Source organism: Triturus cristatus, chromosome 8 (assembly GCF_964204655.1).
Source record: "Triturus cristatus chromosome 8, aTriCri1.1, whole genome shotgun sequence".
NCBI lineage: Eukaryota > Metazoa > Chordata > Amphibia > Caudata > Salamandridae > Triturus > Triturus cristatus.
The window spans coordinates 305,633,428-305,653,705 of NC_140591.1; the positions used below are offsets into that span (position 1 = coordinate 305,633,428).

Genomic DNA, 20,278 nt, shown 5'->3' on the forward strand with positions numbered 1-20,278 from the left:
GGCCCGTCCAGATTATTTGAAGGGAAACTATAAAAATATTGAATTACTGCTTATCTACCACTCAACAAAAAGTACTAGGCCAACAGCACGACACTCAAATGGTCAGCTCTTAACAAGACAGTCCAATGGTGTGAGAAGGTGTGTACACTGTACCTGCAAGGTTCAATGGCAACTTTTTTCTGTACTAGATGGACTATGATTACGCTAATAAATAACAGACACTCATATGGTCCACTGTTTTTAGCTAGTGGTTGTTAAGCAACAATTGGAGATGCAGGATTGGTCCCCAACTGCCAGCCTGCACTTGTGGGAAATAAGAAAGAGGAGAAGCAGCTAACTAAACTGGTGGCCCTGGGACTGGCGCTGGCCAAAAGAAGAGCAGCTATGAGCGTGAAGCAGTTGTTCGCTCCCATTCTGATGCAATGGGGTTCGGACCTAGTGATATGTGCCAAGAAGAACGCGAGTGTAGAAGCAAAATGTCGGATGCCCAAGATGGAGGGAACTGTGTTATCAGTGGTTAATAGCATTGACCGAACTGGAGCAGGACATAATTGATAGCCTTTGTCAAGTTGACAAAGGCTATGTTGTAGCTGGAATGCATCAACCCACTGAGCCAATAAACCGGAGTTGAAGGAGATGGTGTGCCGCTGTTATTTAAGGTGGAGGGATACAATACAAATGTAAAACAAGCATTTGCAATGCAATCGGTCTTGCTTTTGGGACCTTATATGTATTTAGCTATGCAGCACATTAGCCTGGGTGATGAAACATCTACTGTTCTTTAGCATGGAGAGAAAGTAAGCACAAAACTGCGTGACATGCCAGGTATGGGAACACATGGAGAGTAATATTGCCTTTCAGCTGGAAATAGATTAGTCCAAAACTTGTTTTTAATATAAAATCAGGGCCTTCGGTGGTCAGATCAGTGAAAATTCAAGGTTTGAAAAAAATATTATTGCCTACGGGTGCTCGTGAAGACAATTTCTATGGACTGGAATCTAGAGAATGCTAAAGTGATTCTGGTATTTTACTGACCTCTGCTTGTTGTCTTCTATCAAGACAGTTAAATAGAGGCAGCTGCCGGAAAAATTTAAAAAAAGAAAGTCCCTCATCAGAAAGCAATTCTGGTATTTTACTGACCTCTGCTGGTTGTTTTCTATCAAGATAGTTAAATAGAGGCAGTTGAACAGAAAAAAAAGTCCCTAAGAGGAAGCAGGCAAGTCCTAGGGCTGATCTCCAGAGCCCACAAAGTACATACACATAAAAGTATATACTAAAGTATATACAAGAGATCTCGAATGCTCGACCAAAAAAAATCTACACACACACATTTGTTCATGCCCACCGTTATGAACTAGAATTGCATGCATAGTTTCCGCTTTACTTTACACATAGAAAGGTTTGTTGGATTGAACAAGGCAGCGTTCATGTAGAGTACATAATGCCGCGCACTGTTATGTATGCGGTCTATGTTTTTTAAATGCAATAAAGAGGGCTCTACACCCGAATACCAGACTGCATAGTCACCTCAGAAAGCGCATCTCTTCGAGAGATTAGGGATATTTCAGATGCTTGAAATGTGTGCAGTAGTAACTATTCCATTTACTGAAAGCCGTCTAGCCCATCACCTCAGGAATAGCTCTGGAGTCTAAGGCCTCACTAAGATGTGCAACCTAAGAGAAAGGCGACTAGTGTAGGTGTCATTCAATGCTATGTCTGGCTCAACCTAAAATAACCTTCACACTACCATCCCCAGCTCGCCTCCAGGGTTCCTGAGATGGACGCCTGCTGCACCACTTGCATTCTATGAAAATGGGGAACTTCTCCTATTTACAGCTTTCTGAAGAATATAAAATTAGCAAATGTCAGTTAGGCAAGACTAACCCACGTCGTTGCGCAGCAAAAGAGGATATGGATTAGGGAGTGGGCTGCATGACTGATGAACAAAAGCCTTGTAACACGGTTCCAGCTGGGAAGAAAGAACTGTGATTTTACTGGAGACTCGCAACACTGTACGATTATGAGCTCAGTGCTTGCGTTGCTGGTCTTTGCACATTTCCTTACATTTCCTGCCCACACGAGACATGTGCCTTAAAATTCGGCAAACCACAGGTCTTATCAGTTTCTTCGCCAGCCTTGTGCTTAGAGCTGTACAAGTAAATGGGCATATACAAACAATTTCAAAAACTGAGCATGAAGAACTCCACTTTGTAAAAAAGCAATTTAGTTCATTTCATTAGACAGTCACTTCTCTTACCGCCCCTCATACCTCCACGCGAGTAACCATCCTCTATTCTGCAGCCTCTGCGCTCACTTCTGAGAACAGTTATCTGTGCATTTGCTTCAACACTCGCTGCTGCGATCAGCAGTGACGGACAGCAGATTAAGATATGTAAAGGACATCTTCTGCAAACTCAGAAGCATGTTCTCGTTCAACTCAGAAAATGGAAACCGATAACTCGGCAATGTAGTCGATATAGAGGTGCACTTGTCCTGCTGGTCACTTGCTTCCCTGGCCACAGGGAACTGCTCTACCTTTTGGACTAGTGAGGCATGGTAAAACCAGGACCCTCACTTGTGTTCTGCATTGCAGCTCTGAGAATCAAATTCCAGTCCTACCAAGAGGAGGTCGTTGTTCACATCAATTATTAGTGTAGGAAGCTGGCTCTTTATATAGTATATCAAAAAGAGGTATAATGTGCAAAGAGTCCAGGTATCCCTTATTGGTGAACAGGGGCCTGCTCTAGCAATTCCAAGGTGTTCTCTTAGTGGGTAGTGTGGTTGAGCAGTCTTAGGCGTGTGAGACATCTGCAATACACACACAGTCAATAAATGATACACATAACTCAATAAGGAGATCCACACCAATTTATAAAAATAACTTATCTTTATATAACTTCGGGCATCAAGATCATCAAAATCAGGTAATTAAGTTGTGAGTTATAAATTTTTACAGTTTTAATAAATGGACACTGTCAAATTTCTGAAGCGGTAATGTTATCCTATGGCGGAAAGACACACTGCATGTAGGTACTTCACAGCAACTTATGGAACGAATCTCCTGAACTTAAGGTAAGTAGGGGGCAAGGTCCAAGGAAGGACCAACAGATCACTTCAGGTGGCCAGGTGCAGAGGTGCTTTTCGGCATCGAGTGCCGAAGGTTATCCTAGGGAGGAAAACATGTACTGCAGTCGGGCACTTCACAGCGACTTACAGCACCAACCTCCTGGACTTAAGTTAAGTATGGGGCAAGTTCCAAGGTAGCCTCAACAGGTCAACTCAGGTTTAAATGGGACGGATGGGTGCAGAGGTGCTTTTCAGCGGAGGGTGCCCAACGTTATCCTATGGGGATCGGTGCGGTCAAAAAGCAGCAGCAGGTGGCTAGTAGGTCTGAACCAACAGGAGGGCTCCGGTCCTGCGATGCTCAGGGACATGGGTACACCTTTGGTCCACCTCTACTCGGGCCAGAGGCGACAGGTGCAGAGGTGTCTTGAGGCATCAGGTTCTTCAAAACCCGTCACTCGTGGTCTGGGGAGGCAGCACACAGAGGCTGCAGGCGGCGTCAAGGCGCCCCCTACTGGCAAATCCATGGTGGGCTTCTTTTCTGGAAGGCTGCGGAACCACGCTGGCACCGTTGGTCCACTTCAACTCGGGCTAGGGGGCACGGTGCAAAGGTGTTTTCCGGTGTCTGGTTTTGGCTGTCTGGAGTCCTCGCAGGTCTTTTGGGGTGCCTGCAGGATGCAGAGAAGCAGGACCGCTGCTCCTTGGAAGTTCCTGGGTCTTGGGCGAAGGCTGGAAGCCCTCCCAGGCTTTTGGAGGTACAGGCAGCTACAGGACGAGCTGTATTTGGCACAATAGTCTAGGACAGCAGACAGGCAGGGATGGCACCAAGTCAGTTGCTGTTCTTCTGTTCTTGCTTTTGGGACTCTTCAGCATCAGTCTTCTTTCAACTCAGCAGGATCTCATTTCCTGGTGCCAGGGGATCCCCTAATTACTAGATTTAGGGGCATATGGAAAGTGTAGGATAGTAGCCAATGGGCTACCTGCCTCTGTGGTCACTACGCCACCTAAATGACCACTTCCTGTGGGAACTGGGCATAACGCTGACCCAAAGTTGCTAACTTTGCCATCACAAAGATTTTCATATTCACTTCAGATAGTCCACCTTAAGGGTTGGGCTAGCCTGAAGGTTAACAAACCTCTCTGACTACTAATTTTGCCCCCTGTCCAGATGGCAAATGGGCCATGGGCGGGGGTGTTGGCATCCTCTTCTGTGAGGGAAGACAGATTTGTACACCAAAGGCGGTGGGCTTTTTGAAGCCTCCCTGCCTTGGAATGCTAATGTGCTGGTCATCCTGTGGGAGGGGGTGTAAACACCCTCTGCCCGAGCAGGCTTTGGTCCTGACCTCCTGAGAGCAAAGGTACTCCTCACCCCTGGGGGTCAGAAACTAGTCTGTGGTAGTAGGATGGCTTGGATACTTCAGTCAGCACACTAGTAGTTGCTAGGTTTTCAGGGAGCACCTCTAAGGTGCCCTCTGGGTGCATGCATCAATAAATCCATCACTGGAATCAGAGTGTGTTTATTAATATGAGGTGTTTGATACCAAACACCTTATGTTTCAGTAAAGCCATTATGTAGCTGGGTAGTTCATTTTACCAGTGCCCAATACATACCTTAAGATGGCTCCTCTGGCCATCACAGGAGCTTATCTGCTCATGCAGATATGTCCTCACATGTAAAATAATGCACTCTGCCTTAGGGCTTAAAGGTCTGCTGTAGGGTGACTTACAAATATCACATTCAGTGGTATGGGACATGGCACACAAGTGTGTGCCATGTGGTGTTTTCACTTTTTGGAGCACCTTGTGACACAGCCTGAAGTGGCAGTCTGTATGAGTTTGGTGCTGGGTCGCTTAGAGTGGCACAAGTTAAGCTGCAGGGCTTAGGGACCCTATTTATTATCTATGCTGTAGATACCAGAAGTACCACCTACTAGGTACTTACATAGGTGCTAAAGGCCTCGTCACTGGGGGATCTAGATTTGTATAAAGTCTAGATAAATAGAGAAAATTAAAACGTCATACATATTATTCTTGAATGACGGACATCTACATGGCTATTTAAAGTACAGAGATACAAGGCAGTCATTAATTCTTCATACGTACAGTATTGTATGTCCACTTCTGTTTTTTCAGTAACGCACACACTTATGTGCTGTGTTCCAGCTATGTACTCATCAGAAAAACTGTGATACACACACTATTTCGACTTTACAGTGATTCGCACACTATTATATGGCTTGTCAACTCTTGATTGCTCAGTGACGCACACACTGCTTACTGCATATTTTACTCCAATTACCTTCTCATTCAACATAATGTGATACGCACACTTTCGGCATTTACATTTCAAGTTCAGATTTTCATTGTGTAATCAGTTAATCCACCACCACCGTTTCTTCAATCACTTGGGGAACCCCCAGTTGTGTGGAGGAACTAGTTCAATGCTTTCAAAACAATATTTGGTAGCAATAAGAGCTTCAAGATTTCGCCCTAAGTGGCAAACAGTTTTACTGTTATATTCCTTAGGTTTTGAAGGGCGTGCCATTTTAAAAAACTTTTCTGGAGCGGATTAATAGCAGATGGATAAATACACAGACTGTGTAAAGAAGCCAGAATTGCATTTCGATGTCCAACCTAGCATAGTGGATTTACGACAAATTCCTTTTGAGGAAACAACAGGTTGGGGTAAATGTAGACATTTATGCGTCAGCACGTGAAAGACATGTGGCAGATTGGCATTTTGCAAATTTTTTGGGCCAGCTGGTTTGTGACCAATTTATAGCCAGTGTACAAAGAAAGCAATACAGCGAAAACTAATGTCTTCAACTTATCCAACTGTAGGTGAAACATTGCACAAAGCTAAAATTATAGAAATGTCACAGATACCCGTGAAAAACTGTGAGGAAAAAAGGAGGTGGTAAACACTAAATGGCAGAAAGGGAAAACCAATGTAAAGGATTCTGTTTTTACCAAAGATGTTACAAAACCAGAAAAGAATTTCTTTAAGCAAATGAATGAGATGTGGAAATAAATCACATTTCAGGAGTGGGAAACAATGTCTGGCGAAATGACCGATCTAATTGCAATTTCTGCAAATGACATTTCTTGCTGAAGCATTTCAGAGCGAAGTGAAACCGACACGTAGGGGTAACAGTGTAGTAGCAAACCTGGGGAAAAAAAGGTTATGATGGTCATTTAGACAAACTTCAGGAAGAATTCCAGGATATGGTTTTATTGGTTAGTGAAGATGTAGTAGGTACACACGACCGTCTACCTGTGCGGACCCATATGCGGAAATGCAGGTGGGTGACAGATCCTTAAAACGATTAGTGGATTCGGGAGCTGGAATAACTATGGTCACACAAGAGTTATTCGATGAGCTTCGGCCGGGTAGAATTTTAGAACCCCCTGATCATGCACCAGTAGCATATCAAGACAGACATATCGATCTTTAAGGATTTTCTAAAAATGTTTCGGTTTTTAGGAAAAGGAGGATTTTGGGGAAAATATACATGGTGGTCAAAGGTTAGTGTATTTTAGGGTTGTTTCACCAAGGTCTGTTTAAAATGGGCTTGAGGCCTGGCACAAAAGACCAAGTTTCTATAGTTGGAGAAAACCCAGTAAAAGTGTGTGGGAAATTTCTTTCGGTGTTTTCAGATCAACTTAGAACCATTAAAGGGTTCCAACACAAAATCTAATTTAAAGAGGGACCCACACCGTTTGAATACAAAACTATGCAGTGTGCAATTTCCACCAGGGAGGATCTTGAGAAAGAGTTGATGAAGTTGTGTGACAATGGAATCATCAAACCTATTGAATAGTCAACTATGGCTGTCACCCCCCATGGTAGCTCAAAAAAGGAATGGCGAATTAAGAGTCTGTGTGGATTTGCTTAGTCTTTATAAGGCTATTTGGATAGATTCACATATCTTCCTATAATATCTGATCTGCTTGCTGTAGTGGCTAGTGCGAAGTGGTTCAATAAGTTAGACCTGGCCTCAGCGTACCACCAGGTGGTGCTAGAACCACAGTCCAGGCATTACTTCCCATTGGAACATTCCAATATCACAGGATGCAGTTTGGGTTAGCCTCGGTGGCAACCGTGTTCCAGAGAATAATGTAACAGGTGATCAGGGATACAAAAGGGGTTGTCACATTTCAGGATATGTATTGATATTTGCAGAAACCAAGGGGACACACAAAGCTATTCTTGACTGTGTGTTAACCATAGTGCAGGAGAAAAGGGTGAAAAATGGGGACACATATGCTAAAGTGATAATCACAATAAGCAGCATAATCTAATGGTGGAGTTTTACGAGTGTGTGGTATATTACATTGTGCAACTGAAATCAAGGTAAAGCACCTAGAAAATAATGCCCGCTCAGCTTTATGCAGCCCCATGATTGCAGATGTGTTCTGATCATTTCTGCTGGAAGAGTTTCAGGAATGGAGGACTCCAATGAAAGTGTGTCAACTACCTAACCCCAGACCCCTGCATTTATTTCAAAGGCACAGTGATTATAATGATAGGATGTGCCAAAGGTGAGATGTAAGATCTTTAATGGCAGCCATAGTTAAGAGAAGGTGGAGGGCGATATATCCTTTTCACAGACTTGACCAAGACATCACAAGCCAAGTGCAGAGAGCTGTAGTAACTGAGAAAGGAGCTTATTGGTTTACACATGGAAGTTATGAACTAGAGCCATGCAAGACTTCAGGTAATTAGCTAACACAGACTGTCTATTTCCTTGAAGTTGGCAGCTGCTCAATTTTTTTGTTTTAGGACAAAAGACTAACTACTCAGAATGCACGATGTTGACTCTGGGGACCTAAACAGTGGAGGTGGTGGAAGGGTGATAACAGAGCAAGATGACCAGTCTAAAAATTGGGTTTTTCAGTATGCTGAGCTTGCATTTTAACGTATGCTTTATTGCTTCCCTTTCTCCTTTTTACCCTTTTTATTAGTTTTCTTATATAGTGCATTGGAGTTCTTGTGACTAAGTGTTTTGCACATGTATGTGTTGAGATTTTGTCTTCTAATAAAGAATTGTTGGTGACTGGTATGTTCTTTCTTTGAGTCCTATCCCAGATTTCTTGATTCTGCCCCCATCCCCATGTAGTTGTGCAGTACAGTTAATAAACATATACAGAAAGAAAGATGTAAGGTTCCCAATTTGGAGAAATACAGCCGCATTTCACACCGGGAGAAAAGGGACTGCAGGCCAATGATCCCCCTAAGCTTTAGAAGCACTGAATTATCTTCAGAACTTCAATGCGGTGTTCGCATCTCTAAGTGCCACATATTTATTTATTTGAAATTTTTATATAGCGCGAACCAGACCCTATCAGAGCGCTTTACATATGCTACAGTACAGGCTGGTATTACCAGTAGATAAAAGTTAGATCATGGGGTGCTTCAGGAGAACTAAAATATGCTACTCTGCAATAAGCTGCATCCCTGATCATTTGAGATCATTAATGACAATTATAAATATTGGCAGTGGGAACTGAAAGTTTTTTGTTATGCAATGGGCTTGTTGCAGTACGAGAAGGCGAGTGTTATTAATTCCTCCATCATTTCTTTGGGTATTCCCGAATTATAGTCTCTTAAACAAATTAATAAGCAGAGACATTACTTGCTTAAAAGGATTCACTTCCAAAGTACTGAACTTTCTACAGAACTCAATACCGCAAACGTCTTGTTCACCCTCTAGGTAGAAAATGAAAGAGACTAGTTTGTAACGTGAACAGTTTTCTTAAAGGCAGTGGTAAAAATTGCCACAACAGTTTAAGTTATAAGACTCCAATCTAACTTTTCTATAGAGGGGATTCGAAAAGGTACTCCATTAGAAGTTCTGTTCTGTGTTAGAAACTTGTAAGCACTACTTTCTATCTGCAAGCTCTTCATTTGCGCTTTAAGGTATGCTATGGGTACATTGGTTTGGCCTGTTGAATACTGTTTCGTACTGTGACCATAACGGTGTTGATACCATGGTATGTGGTGTTAAATTCCATTAATAAAACATATTTCACTTAGAGTAGCATTTGGAATTACTGGCATCATTATTTCTGCTTCAATCTATAGCCACATTCCACTGGAGGTTTGACGTCTCATTGTGGTTTCAACCCATTAGTAAAGTGGTACATCGAGAATGTATTTTAAATAATGACAATCACATGGGCAACTATAATTTCCTTTAAAACTAAACTATGAAAATCAAGTTATGCAAGATGTTTCAAAGTTAAAATTACCTCTTTGGATGGAGTAGCTGTAGGCGCAAAAATAGTCTTCCAATACGACCACACAAACATGACAAACGAAAGGTGAAAAATCACAAGGTAGACCACTGCAACCAAATCAAACAAGTATTATTTAGAGAGAGAATCTGACAATAAACACAGGTACCCACAGAAGAATGTGTAGGAGTGGAACAGACCGGTGTTAGTATGTCAAGTTAAACAATCTATTCATTAGGATATCATTCTATAGACAGACCTGGTAACTTGGCATACATCTCAGTACTAAGTATTCAGCACCTGAATGTCGTAACAAACCATCACAATCCATCATGAGTTTGTCAATGAATGTTTAACTTCAAATACTGTTCATAAGATGGTATGTAGCTAGTCACAAAGCAATTTACAGTAAAATACATAGTGATGATTGGACATTTTGAACAGTCAACAAACAGTTTTATTAATAAAGCGCACGTATATTTGTATTTTGCCTTTTAGGGTTAAACATTGGGGTCTCCCAAGAGGAAACATAAAAGACTACAAAACAAATCCCAGCTTACTTTCTTTAGGAAAGCAAACGCGAAGCACAAATGTGATCTTTAGAACACCTACATTAAATGAGAAGTATTTAAAAAACATTCTTTCAAACAAGCTGGGGCCTGCACAAGGAACCCTCCTCTCTTTCGTGACAGCAGAATACGTCTGATGAACACAGGCAGCAAAGGTTCATGCCTGGAGAGCATCATTGAAAATTAACAAAACATAATAATATACCATTTTCTTAGAGAGTTTACTTGTAGATTATCTCTTTATACCTGTTGGACGTGAATAGCACAAGGTACTCAAATTTACAGCGCAGGTCTCTGATATTGAAGGAGATGAACTCTGGTGTGAACTGTTTTGCTATGGATACTTGCATACCACATTTCTGGCACTGATCTAGCATCTTAGCTTGGTGGCAAGTGTAGAATATGGGTACCTACATGGGATTGGTGTCTATGGGAAATATGTAATCTGCAGTTTTGGGGTGAGCATCAGTGTCGTCGGAGTCACAATAACGAGGGTAGTGGCTCAGGTGATTGTTGTGTTTTTGTTTGCAGTGCATGTTAATGAGATGTACATTTTGAGGAACTGTCCATTCAAAGTGCTTCATCGTGGATCTGGCTAAACGCCCAGTATTGTTGTGTTGCTCCAGAACGTTTAACTGCACCCCTTGAGTGTCACTCAAACACCTCACTGAATTCCCTCTGCCTGGGAAAGAGTAGCACTTTTTTAGATTTATTACTACCTATAAATTGAATTTGGTACCCAAGAACAATTCTGTTCAACATTGCCCAAGAGACTACTTGATTAACAATTCATTCAGAAATGGCTAGGCGTGCACCCCTAGTGATGAAGGAAATAAATCAAGAGCTTTGACCTTTATGAATGATATGCATTCACAATATGATCTGTTAGGTCTCTTAAAGCACAAAGGGTAACAAAGCACTGAGGTGATCTGGGCATGGTTGGCTTAACTACGGAGGCCAAATGGAGTAAGTAGAGGTTCAGAGGCAAGGGCTACAGAGTATGGCTACAGAGTACGGAAAACATCTGCTTGTCATTTATGACACGACCTCACTACAAGGAAAAAGGCCACTTACACAGCAAGAAGCTGCCACAATAAACAAGAACTGCCCCAAATGGCACTGAGGCACTGGCACCATTCTGAACATTCTTAATGCTGGATGGTGCAACAAGCAAGTAGTCCAGTGGAAATGTCAATATCGGAGTGACCTCCAATCATAATTAGCCTCCATCTTGCTCACCCTTAACTTGGGGCCTATATGAACCCCTCCCTGCAACAGCGGAGTGCTTCCCAAAGAGAAACGGAAAGCGAGTTCGCAGACTACAGATTTCCATGTAGTCCGATCATTTCACTTCTTCCTGGTTCACACACTTTTGAGAAATACTAAACAGTAGGATCAGACTATTTTAGGTACAGCAGTACCAAACTAAAACAGTGGTCCTTATTATTAACAGGCCTGTCTAGGGTGAATGATTGATCATACCTGGTTAAAACAGTTTCCCCAGTAAGAGGTTTTTACTATGTGTAGTACACTTCATGTATTGAAGCTTTCAAATGGAAAACCACGAATGGCATGCAAAATCTTTTGCTACCCCAAGAACCACATTTACCCAGGTTTTGCAACACATTGCACCTGGACACCCTCCCATAGAAACTTTCAATAGGTTTGACCTTCCAGAATTGTTTTGGGGAAAATAACTGTACTGTAATTGCATTTGTATAGCGCTTACTACCCCCGACGAGGCATCAAAGCGCTTTTTAAGCGAGTAGCACGCTACTCTGGGACCCAGAGAGGATTAGTGTTGAATTAGTATAGTGAAACATGCAAGTAAATTTTTCAGTGGTGGATAGGTTGGTCTAGTCAGTTATTTGCATTCGAAACGATAGCAGAAGGATAGAAGAGGAAAAAAGGTTTGTATTTATATAGGGCTTGTTACCCCTGATGGGGTGTTGAAGCACGCTACTCTGGAAACCCATAAAGGATTAGTGGTGAATTAGTATGGTGAAATATGAAAGTAATTTGAGTGGTGGATATTAGTCAGTTATTTGGAGCGAGAAGGATAGCGGAGGGATAGAAGGGGAAGAAAGGTTTGCATTCATATAGCACCTGTTACCCCTGATGGCTGTTGAAGCTCTTTTCTGGCGAGTAGCACGCTACTCCGGAACCCATAAAGAATTAGTCTTGAAAATTAGTATTCTGAAATATGAAGTAATTTGAGTGGTGGATATGTTATTCAATTATTTGGATAGAGATGGGTAGGTGGCGGGATAGAAGACGGAAAGAGGTTTGTATTTATATAGTGCTTGCTAACCCTGATGGGGTTTTGAATCGCTTTTTTGGCGAGTAGCACGCTACTCTGGAACCCATAAGGATTAGTGTTGCATTAGTATGGTGAAACATGAAATTAATTTGAGTGGTGGATATGTTAGTCAGTTATTTGGATTGAGAAGGGTTGGGGAGGGGTAGAAAAGGGAAAAGGTTTGCATTTATATAGCGCTTGTAAACCTGATGGGCTGCTGAAACGCTCTATTGGCGAGTAGCACGCTACTCTGGAACCCATAAAGGATTAGTGGTAAATTAGTATAGTGGAATATGGAATTTGAGAAGCAAACATGTTATTCTGTTATTTTGATTGAAAAGGATAGTGGAGGGATAGAAGTGAAGATTTTTTTAAATTTCTTTTTTAAGTCATAGCAGTAGGAGGAGGATGCTTTTGGATGAGTAAAAAGGTTTTTTGGAGGGGAAGAGTCGGAGGGAAGACTTTAGAAAGGTTTGTTTTTGGGGATCGGTATAGTAAAGAGGTGTCAGATGATGCAAGGAGGGGTAGAGTAGGAGAGTCTAGAAATGGTTATTTTGGGGATCATAGAGGTGGTTTTCGGATAAATGAGAGTGGATGTAGAGGAAATACTGAGATGTATAGGGTGAGAGATAGGGTAGTGCATTGGAAAGAGTAGTAGAAAAGTTTGAGATGAGTCAAAAAGTTGGGCTAGAAGATATATTGATATATTAGGAGAAGTATAGGCTGAGAAATAGGGTAGTGTATTGGAAATGCCAAATTAGAAGAAAGTGATAAATATATAGAACCATAAGTACATTGAAAGTATATAGATGCATAAAGGAGGTAAGTATATGTAGATTAAATATATAGAGGTACAGAATGAGAAATAGGGTAGTGCATTGGATATGCTTTTGCAGGAGAAAAGTAACAGATACACAGATCCAACTACATGGAGGTACATAGATGAACAATGGAAGCAAGTACATGTAGACCAAAGATGACATTTTTTTTTTATTTTTACATCATAATTATTCTACATGTTTATACAAAGCAATACACAAAGATAGGTACATATATATAGTGAAAATAAATGCTTATATACAGAGGGATTTGCTGTAAATTTCTGTTTGCGTATGGTGCTTATGTGGGGAAGAGCCAATTTTTTTGTAGTTTTCTGAAGATAAGATAGTTATCGGTGGATCTTATGTTGGGGGGGGGTTAAGAGTTCCATAGTTTGGCTGCTTGAACAGAGAAGGATGTGCCACCCATGGTTTTTTTCCTTGTATCTTGGGATTTTGAGGCTGAAAGCCCCTTTTGAGCGAAGGTTGCTTTGTTAAATGTGTTTGGTGATTTTATTCCTGATGAAGAGCGGTCCCATTCCATGTATTGCTTTGTGGGTGATACAAAGTAGCTTGAACGTGGGTCTTCTGGCAACTGGTAACCAATGCAGGGCTTTCAAGGCAGGTGAGATGTGGTCTTGCAGTTTGATATGCAAAAATAGTCTGGCAGCCGAGTTCTGAATCCGTTGTAGTCTTTCCATGGTCGTTAAAGGTGATATGTGGTAGAGGCTATTGGCGTAATCGAGTTTGGACAGAACAAAGGAGATGGTAGCTTGGACTTTGTGTGGAAATCCCAAATGAGGGAAAATTTGTTGCAGTGTTTTTATAGTGACAAAGCTTGATCTTGCTAGTTTGTCCATATGGGCATTCATCGACAGCTTGGTCATTCCGAGGTTTCTTACTTCCTTCAATACTTTAGGCTGTGATCCCAGTTCATCAGGCCAGGCGGCAAGTGGGTCATAATGTTTCCAATCGCCAGACGTGAGTATTTCCGTTTTGGAAGCATTCACTTTGAGATGGCTCCAAGTCATCCACTGATCCACGGCTCGGAGACAACAGAAAATTGGGGATTTTCCAACGTCTTTGGGGTAATTCAGTTGAAGGAGTATTTGCGTGTCATCTGCATAGTTATAGCACGCGAGGTGAAATTGATTGATCAGTTTGGTAATGACTTCATGTAGATGTTGAAAAGCATGAGTGAGATGATCGAGCCTTGAGGGACCCCTGCTTTTGTGGGGTATGGTTTGGACGAGAAAGGTGGAGTTTAGATGACATTAGTTCTGTTTCGAAGGTAGAACGCGATCCAGTCTAGAGCAGTTCCCTCTATGCCGGCTTCATAGAGACTTTGTTTCAGAGTGTCATGGCCATCTGTGTCAAAGGCAGCCGAGAGGTCCAAGGGGAGTAGCGCAGCAACCCCGTTGCGGTCTACTGTCTCCTGCACTGTTAAACACACAATTCAGAAATCCGATCGCAGCACAAACTTCCGTTTGCTCAAGGATCAGAATTCAATTTCCCACTCCCACACCCAGCCCCCTGGCAAACATGTAATCAGGGGCCCTGTCTTTTTTACTGTCTGGCTTGACAGAGCATCTGTTGCCAGACAATTATCTGAGAAGAACTAGAAGAGGTGCTTTGGCTCCCCCTACATTTTAGGAAACAGGGGTACATGTTTTGATTGGGCAGAAGGTTCGTACTTCCACAAAAAAATGCTTGCCCACCACATAGCTCTACTTCTTTTGACTTTTTTTTTAGCTGCCCGAGCCTGAATTTTCAGGGGCACACAAATTACATTATAATGCTATTAGAGTGCCTTAGATACCTAGATCATTTATGTTTTTTTCTGGCACCAGCACAGACGGGAGGAGGGCGGTCCTTAACCTACATAGATTTTTACGTCTGGCTTGAAAGTGCAGCTGTCACCTGATCTTTTAAACTACACTAATATTATTCTACAGTTCTTTGTTTTCACACAAATATATACTCATTCCCATGCGGTTTACTTGTAAAGATTCACATTAGTGTAAGTAAGGGTCTGAAACCTCCAACAAAGACCGTATACAGACAATGCAAAACTACTCTGCAACAGTAAACTTTCCAGAGTATAGTTAGGACTCTGAACTGTTCCAGCAGTGATGATGAGGTGTTGAGAACACTTATACATGGAGAGACTACTAACCTAATGCATGCTGTTTGACAGTTGCTGTCTCAGTGATATAACTAAGTATTATGACAAGGTAAGAGGTTGTTTCTTGTAGACAAAAGTCACCGCGAACCAGAAGACTGAGAAGCCAGAGCAACATCATCACCCAAAGTAGGTAATGTTATACAAGTTGAAATGGGTGGGATTCTTGGTCCAGGAGGTGGGTGAATTCATGAATTGTTTTTCTTAGTGTTGTATGGTGACTACTGAATTAAAACACCTAAAGTGTTACTTAGACCATTACATTATCATTCTACAGATCCAGCGTCCATCATTCTTCCTCTTCCTTTCTACCTTGAGACTCTTAATTTTGCAAGCAGGGATAAATAGGGACAAATGCGAACAGTCCACGCATCTTAGCCTTGTCAGCGTTAGAGTCGTCTTCCACCAAATGTTTTGCCTGTTTCTGTCTATTTGTTTATGAAATTTGTTTTTGTGGCCTTAGGACTCTCAGGACTTTACCACTGCTAAAGTGCTTGTTCTCATTCCCCTAAGCAGGATGTAATTTGCTTTCACCGAACTGACATTTAATTTACTTTTAAGACCATTGTAGAATGGTATACCATGTACCCAGGGCCTGTAAGCTAGATGCTACTAATAGGCCTGCAGCACGTATTGTGTCACTCACTTAAGTGGCCCCTTAAAACATGCCCCAAGGGGGGGGGGAGGGGGGGGGCGTGGCCAAGACGCAAATGGAGTGAGACGTGTGCAGCTGGGTCTCCGCTCCATCGCGTCCTGTTAAAGCCGTTAATCCCGGCCACCGGGTCTGCTGACTGGTGCTAGGTAACTCCCTTGATTCAGGAGAGGGCGGAGGAGCTGCCGGACGTGGAGAAGAAGCCCCGCTGTGCTCGGGGGCTCTGAATTGCACGACCACTCCCCAGCAAGCTTCCCCGCTGCCATCTTGGATGGGGGGGTGCTAATGCGGGGATCTCGGCAGGCTGCAGCTCTTAGCCCGGAGGTCGCAGCTGCTAAAGCAGTGCAGCGGAGGAACAGTGTGCTGGACCCCATCTGCTGAGGAACTCCTGAGAACCCCGGGAACGGAGCCAAGATTCGTAGACACTCAGGACTTCCGCGATGCTACACCCTGGGCTAGCCACGCTGCAGTGAGTTTTGATGTGCGCCTTGCCTGGGGGTGCTTTTCGGACTGAAGGAGCAGCCCCGCTGTAATCGGGGGCCTTGATCTTCAAGATCTGCCTGCGGCGTGACCTACCACCGCCATCTTGGAACAGAAGCACTGTTGCGTAGTGTTGGTGGGCCGCAGCCGTAGGACTGAATCATGCCGGCTGGGACGGCGGGACCCGCGAGACAGGCCCTGCTTACTGGGGGAGGACCTGACCCACCCCGAAAGCTGTGTCAGATGCTCCCCCGTATCACTGCATGCGGAGACTGACACCCTGGCAGCAGGGTAGATTGCGCACCCCCGGAGTTCTGGCGCAGGGGGTGTTGGCATAAGCCAGGGGGTGTTGGCATATGCCTGGGCCTGCCGCTGCCCTTACCGGAGGGGGGCGGGGAGGGGGGGGTAAGACATGGATGGATTAGCTACCCGCACTGTGACATCAACACCAACACCTCGTAGGGCTTGGATCTGACCTGGCCACCCTCCCTGCTGCTTGGTTGCTGGGGATCCACTTTCACGCCCTGGCTGGAGCTGGGAGCCCCTCTTGACTGGGAGTAGATCGATAAGAGCTCTGCGGACAGAGGGGGGCTCCTGTTACTCTTTTCGACCGGAGACCTCTAAACGACCTGTCGCTGCTGGGCCTATTTGCGGAGAGCCGCATTTTGAGTCTGGCCCCCAACAGATCAGGGCTCTGGATGAGAGCAGTGGGATGCAAATGATGGTCCTCTAACCAGCCCCACCTGCTATTTACGGACCCACTAAGTAAGCTTTAAATATAGTGGGTTAGCGGCCCGATCTGGTACTGAAGCAGTGCTCCTGGGGGCCTGCTGATGCAATGTCCTGATGCATCGCAAAGTGGATAATTTTGCCGGGGATAGGGTAACCTCCCTTAAGCTACACCTGCTTGGGTACTGCTGGGTTGGTGATCGCCTCCAAACCCCCCTGCCATTCTCTCGGCCTGCGGTTGGGGCCGAACTTTGTAACTGAAGACATAATTGATCTTGTGGTACTACTCACTGTCAATTCTCCAAAACCTGGGGGGAGACTCATCTTAACTACCTGGGGCGCAGACACAATTTGCTATTTAGCCATGCCTCCTAAAAACAAAGCCAACAAAGACTCCGGGGCAGATTTACAAGCCTCTTGCGCCACTTTTGCGTCACTTTTCCCCATGTTGAAAATGACGCAAAAGTGTCGCAAGGGCCTTGTAAATAAGCCCTTCAGATTTTGCCTCGTCCCGAGACAACCCGGTGACATCCTTATGGACCAAAATTAATGTACAGATACAGGACGCCCCTGTTTCTTTAGAAAAGGCCGGCTCGGCAATGCCAAATACTCAGGCTTTCATGGCATTATTCCTCCAAGAGATTAAAGATGAAATTGGATCCCTTAAGCAAGATTTCAAAGCTGGGTTGCAGGACATCTGGTAGGAGGTCACAGAGATTGGTGGAAGGATTGATGACCATGAGCACACCATGGACGCTAGATCAGAAAACCACAAGAGCCTATGGAGAAAGATGGCGGAATTGGAGGATCAAAACCTTAATCTACAGCTGAAGCAGGAGGATCTCGAAAATCGTAGTGGGCGAAACAACCTGCGTATTTGAGGAGTCCCCTTGGGAGCGGAAGGCAGGGACATCATGGCCTACACGGCAGATCTCCTGCAGATCATTAGAGAACATGAAGAAGCTTCTTCACCTATGCTTCATAGAGTCCATCGAGTCCCAGGCCCTCACAATCGGCCCAACTGCATCCCAGACATACTTACACGGGTTCACTTCTTCGCCGAAAAGAAGTGTTATATCCGGAGTTCAATGCTATTCATGCCCTTACTGTGACGACATGTTATAGAATGTAGTGGATCAAATAGTAACAGTTGGCTGGGCTGAGCAGCATGCTGGCTGCTCCTGGTGGGGTCTCGTTATGGTCTTGCTATGATCTTGAATAAAACTACATGAAACTCATCCTGCGTTCCTGACACAACCACTACAAGTTTTTAGTGACGATCTTCAAAAGAACCTGCTTCTGTTACCTCTAAAAACCTCAAGCAACTCTAAGTACAGACTACAGTAACTCAAGCTAACCATCTACCTTCAACTGGCATCCTTGACCCCACCAGTGACCTTCCATCGGTCGCCCACAGCAATCTGCCAGTTGTTCGTTTTCCTGTGTGTCTGGGTAAGTGCTGCTTCTGGAGCTGCCCATTCACTCTTGGGCATCTACTCTCACTACCTTTCAGTGAGGGTAAGCCTGCCATTTAACGACGTCTGTGTCCTGTGCCTTCTGGGAGGGTAAGCCTGCCATTCACCCTTATGTCCTCTTCAGTTTCTGCTTCCAGTGCGGAATGAAGTGGTTCTGTTTGGCGTAAGACTATTTCTTTCCATCTTTCCTTCATCTGAGACTGTGTGCAAGCTCTTGTATTTCCTCTATGTGGCATTTGATGGATTTATGCTATTCGGCGTGTCTCCAAGTAAGCACACCACCTTAGGGAACTCTACTTGTGCTAGTTTCTTTTCAGCTACTGGTGCTTCTAAAGTTATATGGTTGTTTTTCATTTTTGTGGTTTTTTTGGACCCTTCTCCCTGCCTGCTTCAAGAGGAGATCGTCATGGTAAGAAGTATAATGTTTTTATTTGGTTACAAAGGATGTGTTGCCTTCCCTTCTGCGAGGCCAGTAAAAGCAATAAGTTGCGCTACGTTTTTTTTTTAATTCAAATACGGCTCGCGCACCTTACCTTGTCCATGGTGTCGCGCGAAGCAGCTCCACAGCCTTTCATGACTTCCTCGATCTTTGCTGGTTTTCAGTGCTGCCTTTGGATGTTTTTTCAGCAGGAGCGCGCCGTGAGCCACTCGGCGTGCGTCTCCTGCGCGTGCCGCCATCTTGCGGCTGGAGTCACCAGCCACTCTTTCCTGTGTCTTATGGGTCCAGCAGTTTTCATTGCCAACCACGCTCCGCATTACAATAAAGCTCAATTTCAAGAGGACAACGAACGTCGCTGCATCTTCACAGCTTTTCCCCCGCATGGTCTGCTCCACTTGGATCTTGCGGCAACAATTTGAGTATCCCCTCGCTCCGCATGGATTTTGCTGCACTACCTCTCAAGTGTGCGCCTTTACAGTTCCATCGTTTGGGCAGTGAGTTTTTCCTCCTCAAGTCACCGGACACTTGACACCGGACCTTGCCTTCAATTCTTGCGGTGAGTTCTCGTTTTTTTTAATGTGCCCCATGTACCTTTCCATCTTCAGTGGGCATGGATTCTGCTGAAAAAGTACTCTGTTTCCGTCAAGCCCTGGTGTCCTCCGGTTTTTACTGGGCATCATTCGCTGCAAAGTACTTTCAGGTGGCTAGTTTCCTGGAGCTGTTTGGTTTCTTCAGACTCTTGTTCGTGTTCTTTGAACGCCTGTTCCTCACTATTGCGGTGACAGGCACACCTGTGACTATTACGTTATGGTGCAGTCTGCTAGCATTCAAATGTTTTACTTGTACATGTTCATTGGCACCATATTCTCTCACACAGTCACTTGTACGTTGGCAGCAATGTTTTCTCTGTATACATCTGAGTTTATGTTCCCATTCCTCCTCCCACTTCTTCGCAAAGTCCTCGTACATAGTTATAACATTTTTCATCGATATTTGTCGCATGTTCTAACACTGCATTGTGTCACATAGGTACGGTGACACGTTAAGCATGCTTACATCTCATACCTTATGCTAGTGTGTCTTTTGCCTTCTGAAACTCGGGTGAGTAGTCACTCACCGGCGTGGATCACTGGTCTCACTTCAACACTATTGTCCATGGACCCTAGGAATACGCCAAGTTTGTAAACGCCGTCAAGAGTCCATTACACTATTTTGTTTTCCCTCTCACAGGGGATCTTTACAAGGGTTCGCCATCATGAGTCCATTATGCATGCTTTATGTTCCTCTACACTGGGTTCGCAGTGGGTCTCAGTCCCATCTGCTCGTTGTACATTT

At 44.0% G+C, this 20,278-nt stretch overlaps 1 protein-coding gene across 1 annotated transcript in view; it reads right to left on the reverse strand.

The window, feature by feature from the left end:
• Nucleotides 1-20,278, reverse strand: part of ZDHHC20 (zDHHC palmitoyltransferase 20) — a 337,926-nt gene that overhangs the window by 178,026 nt on the left and 139,622 nt on the right. Inside the window, exon 3 of the mRNA XM_085621583.1 lies at nucleotides 9,316-9,410. Within this exon, the coding sequence (XP_085477709.1) occupies nucleotides 9,316-9,410 (95 nt within the window). The remainder of the gene's footprint in view (nucleotides 1-9,315; nucleotides 9,411-20,278) is intronic.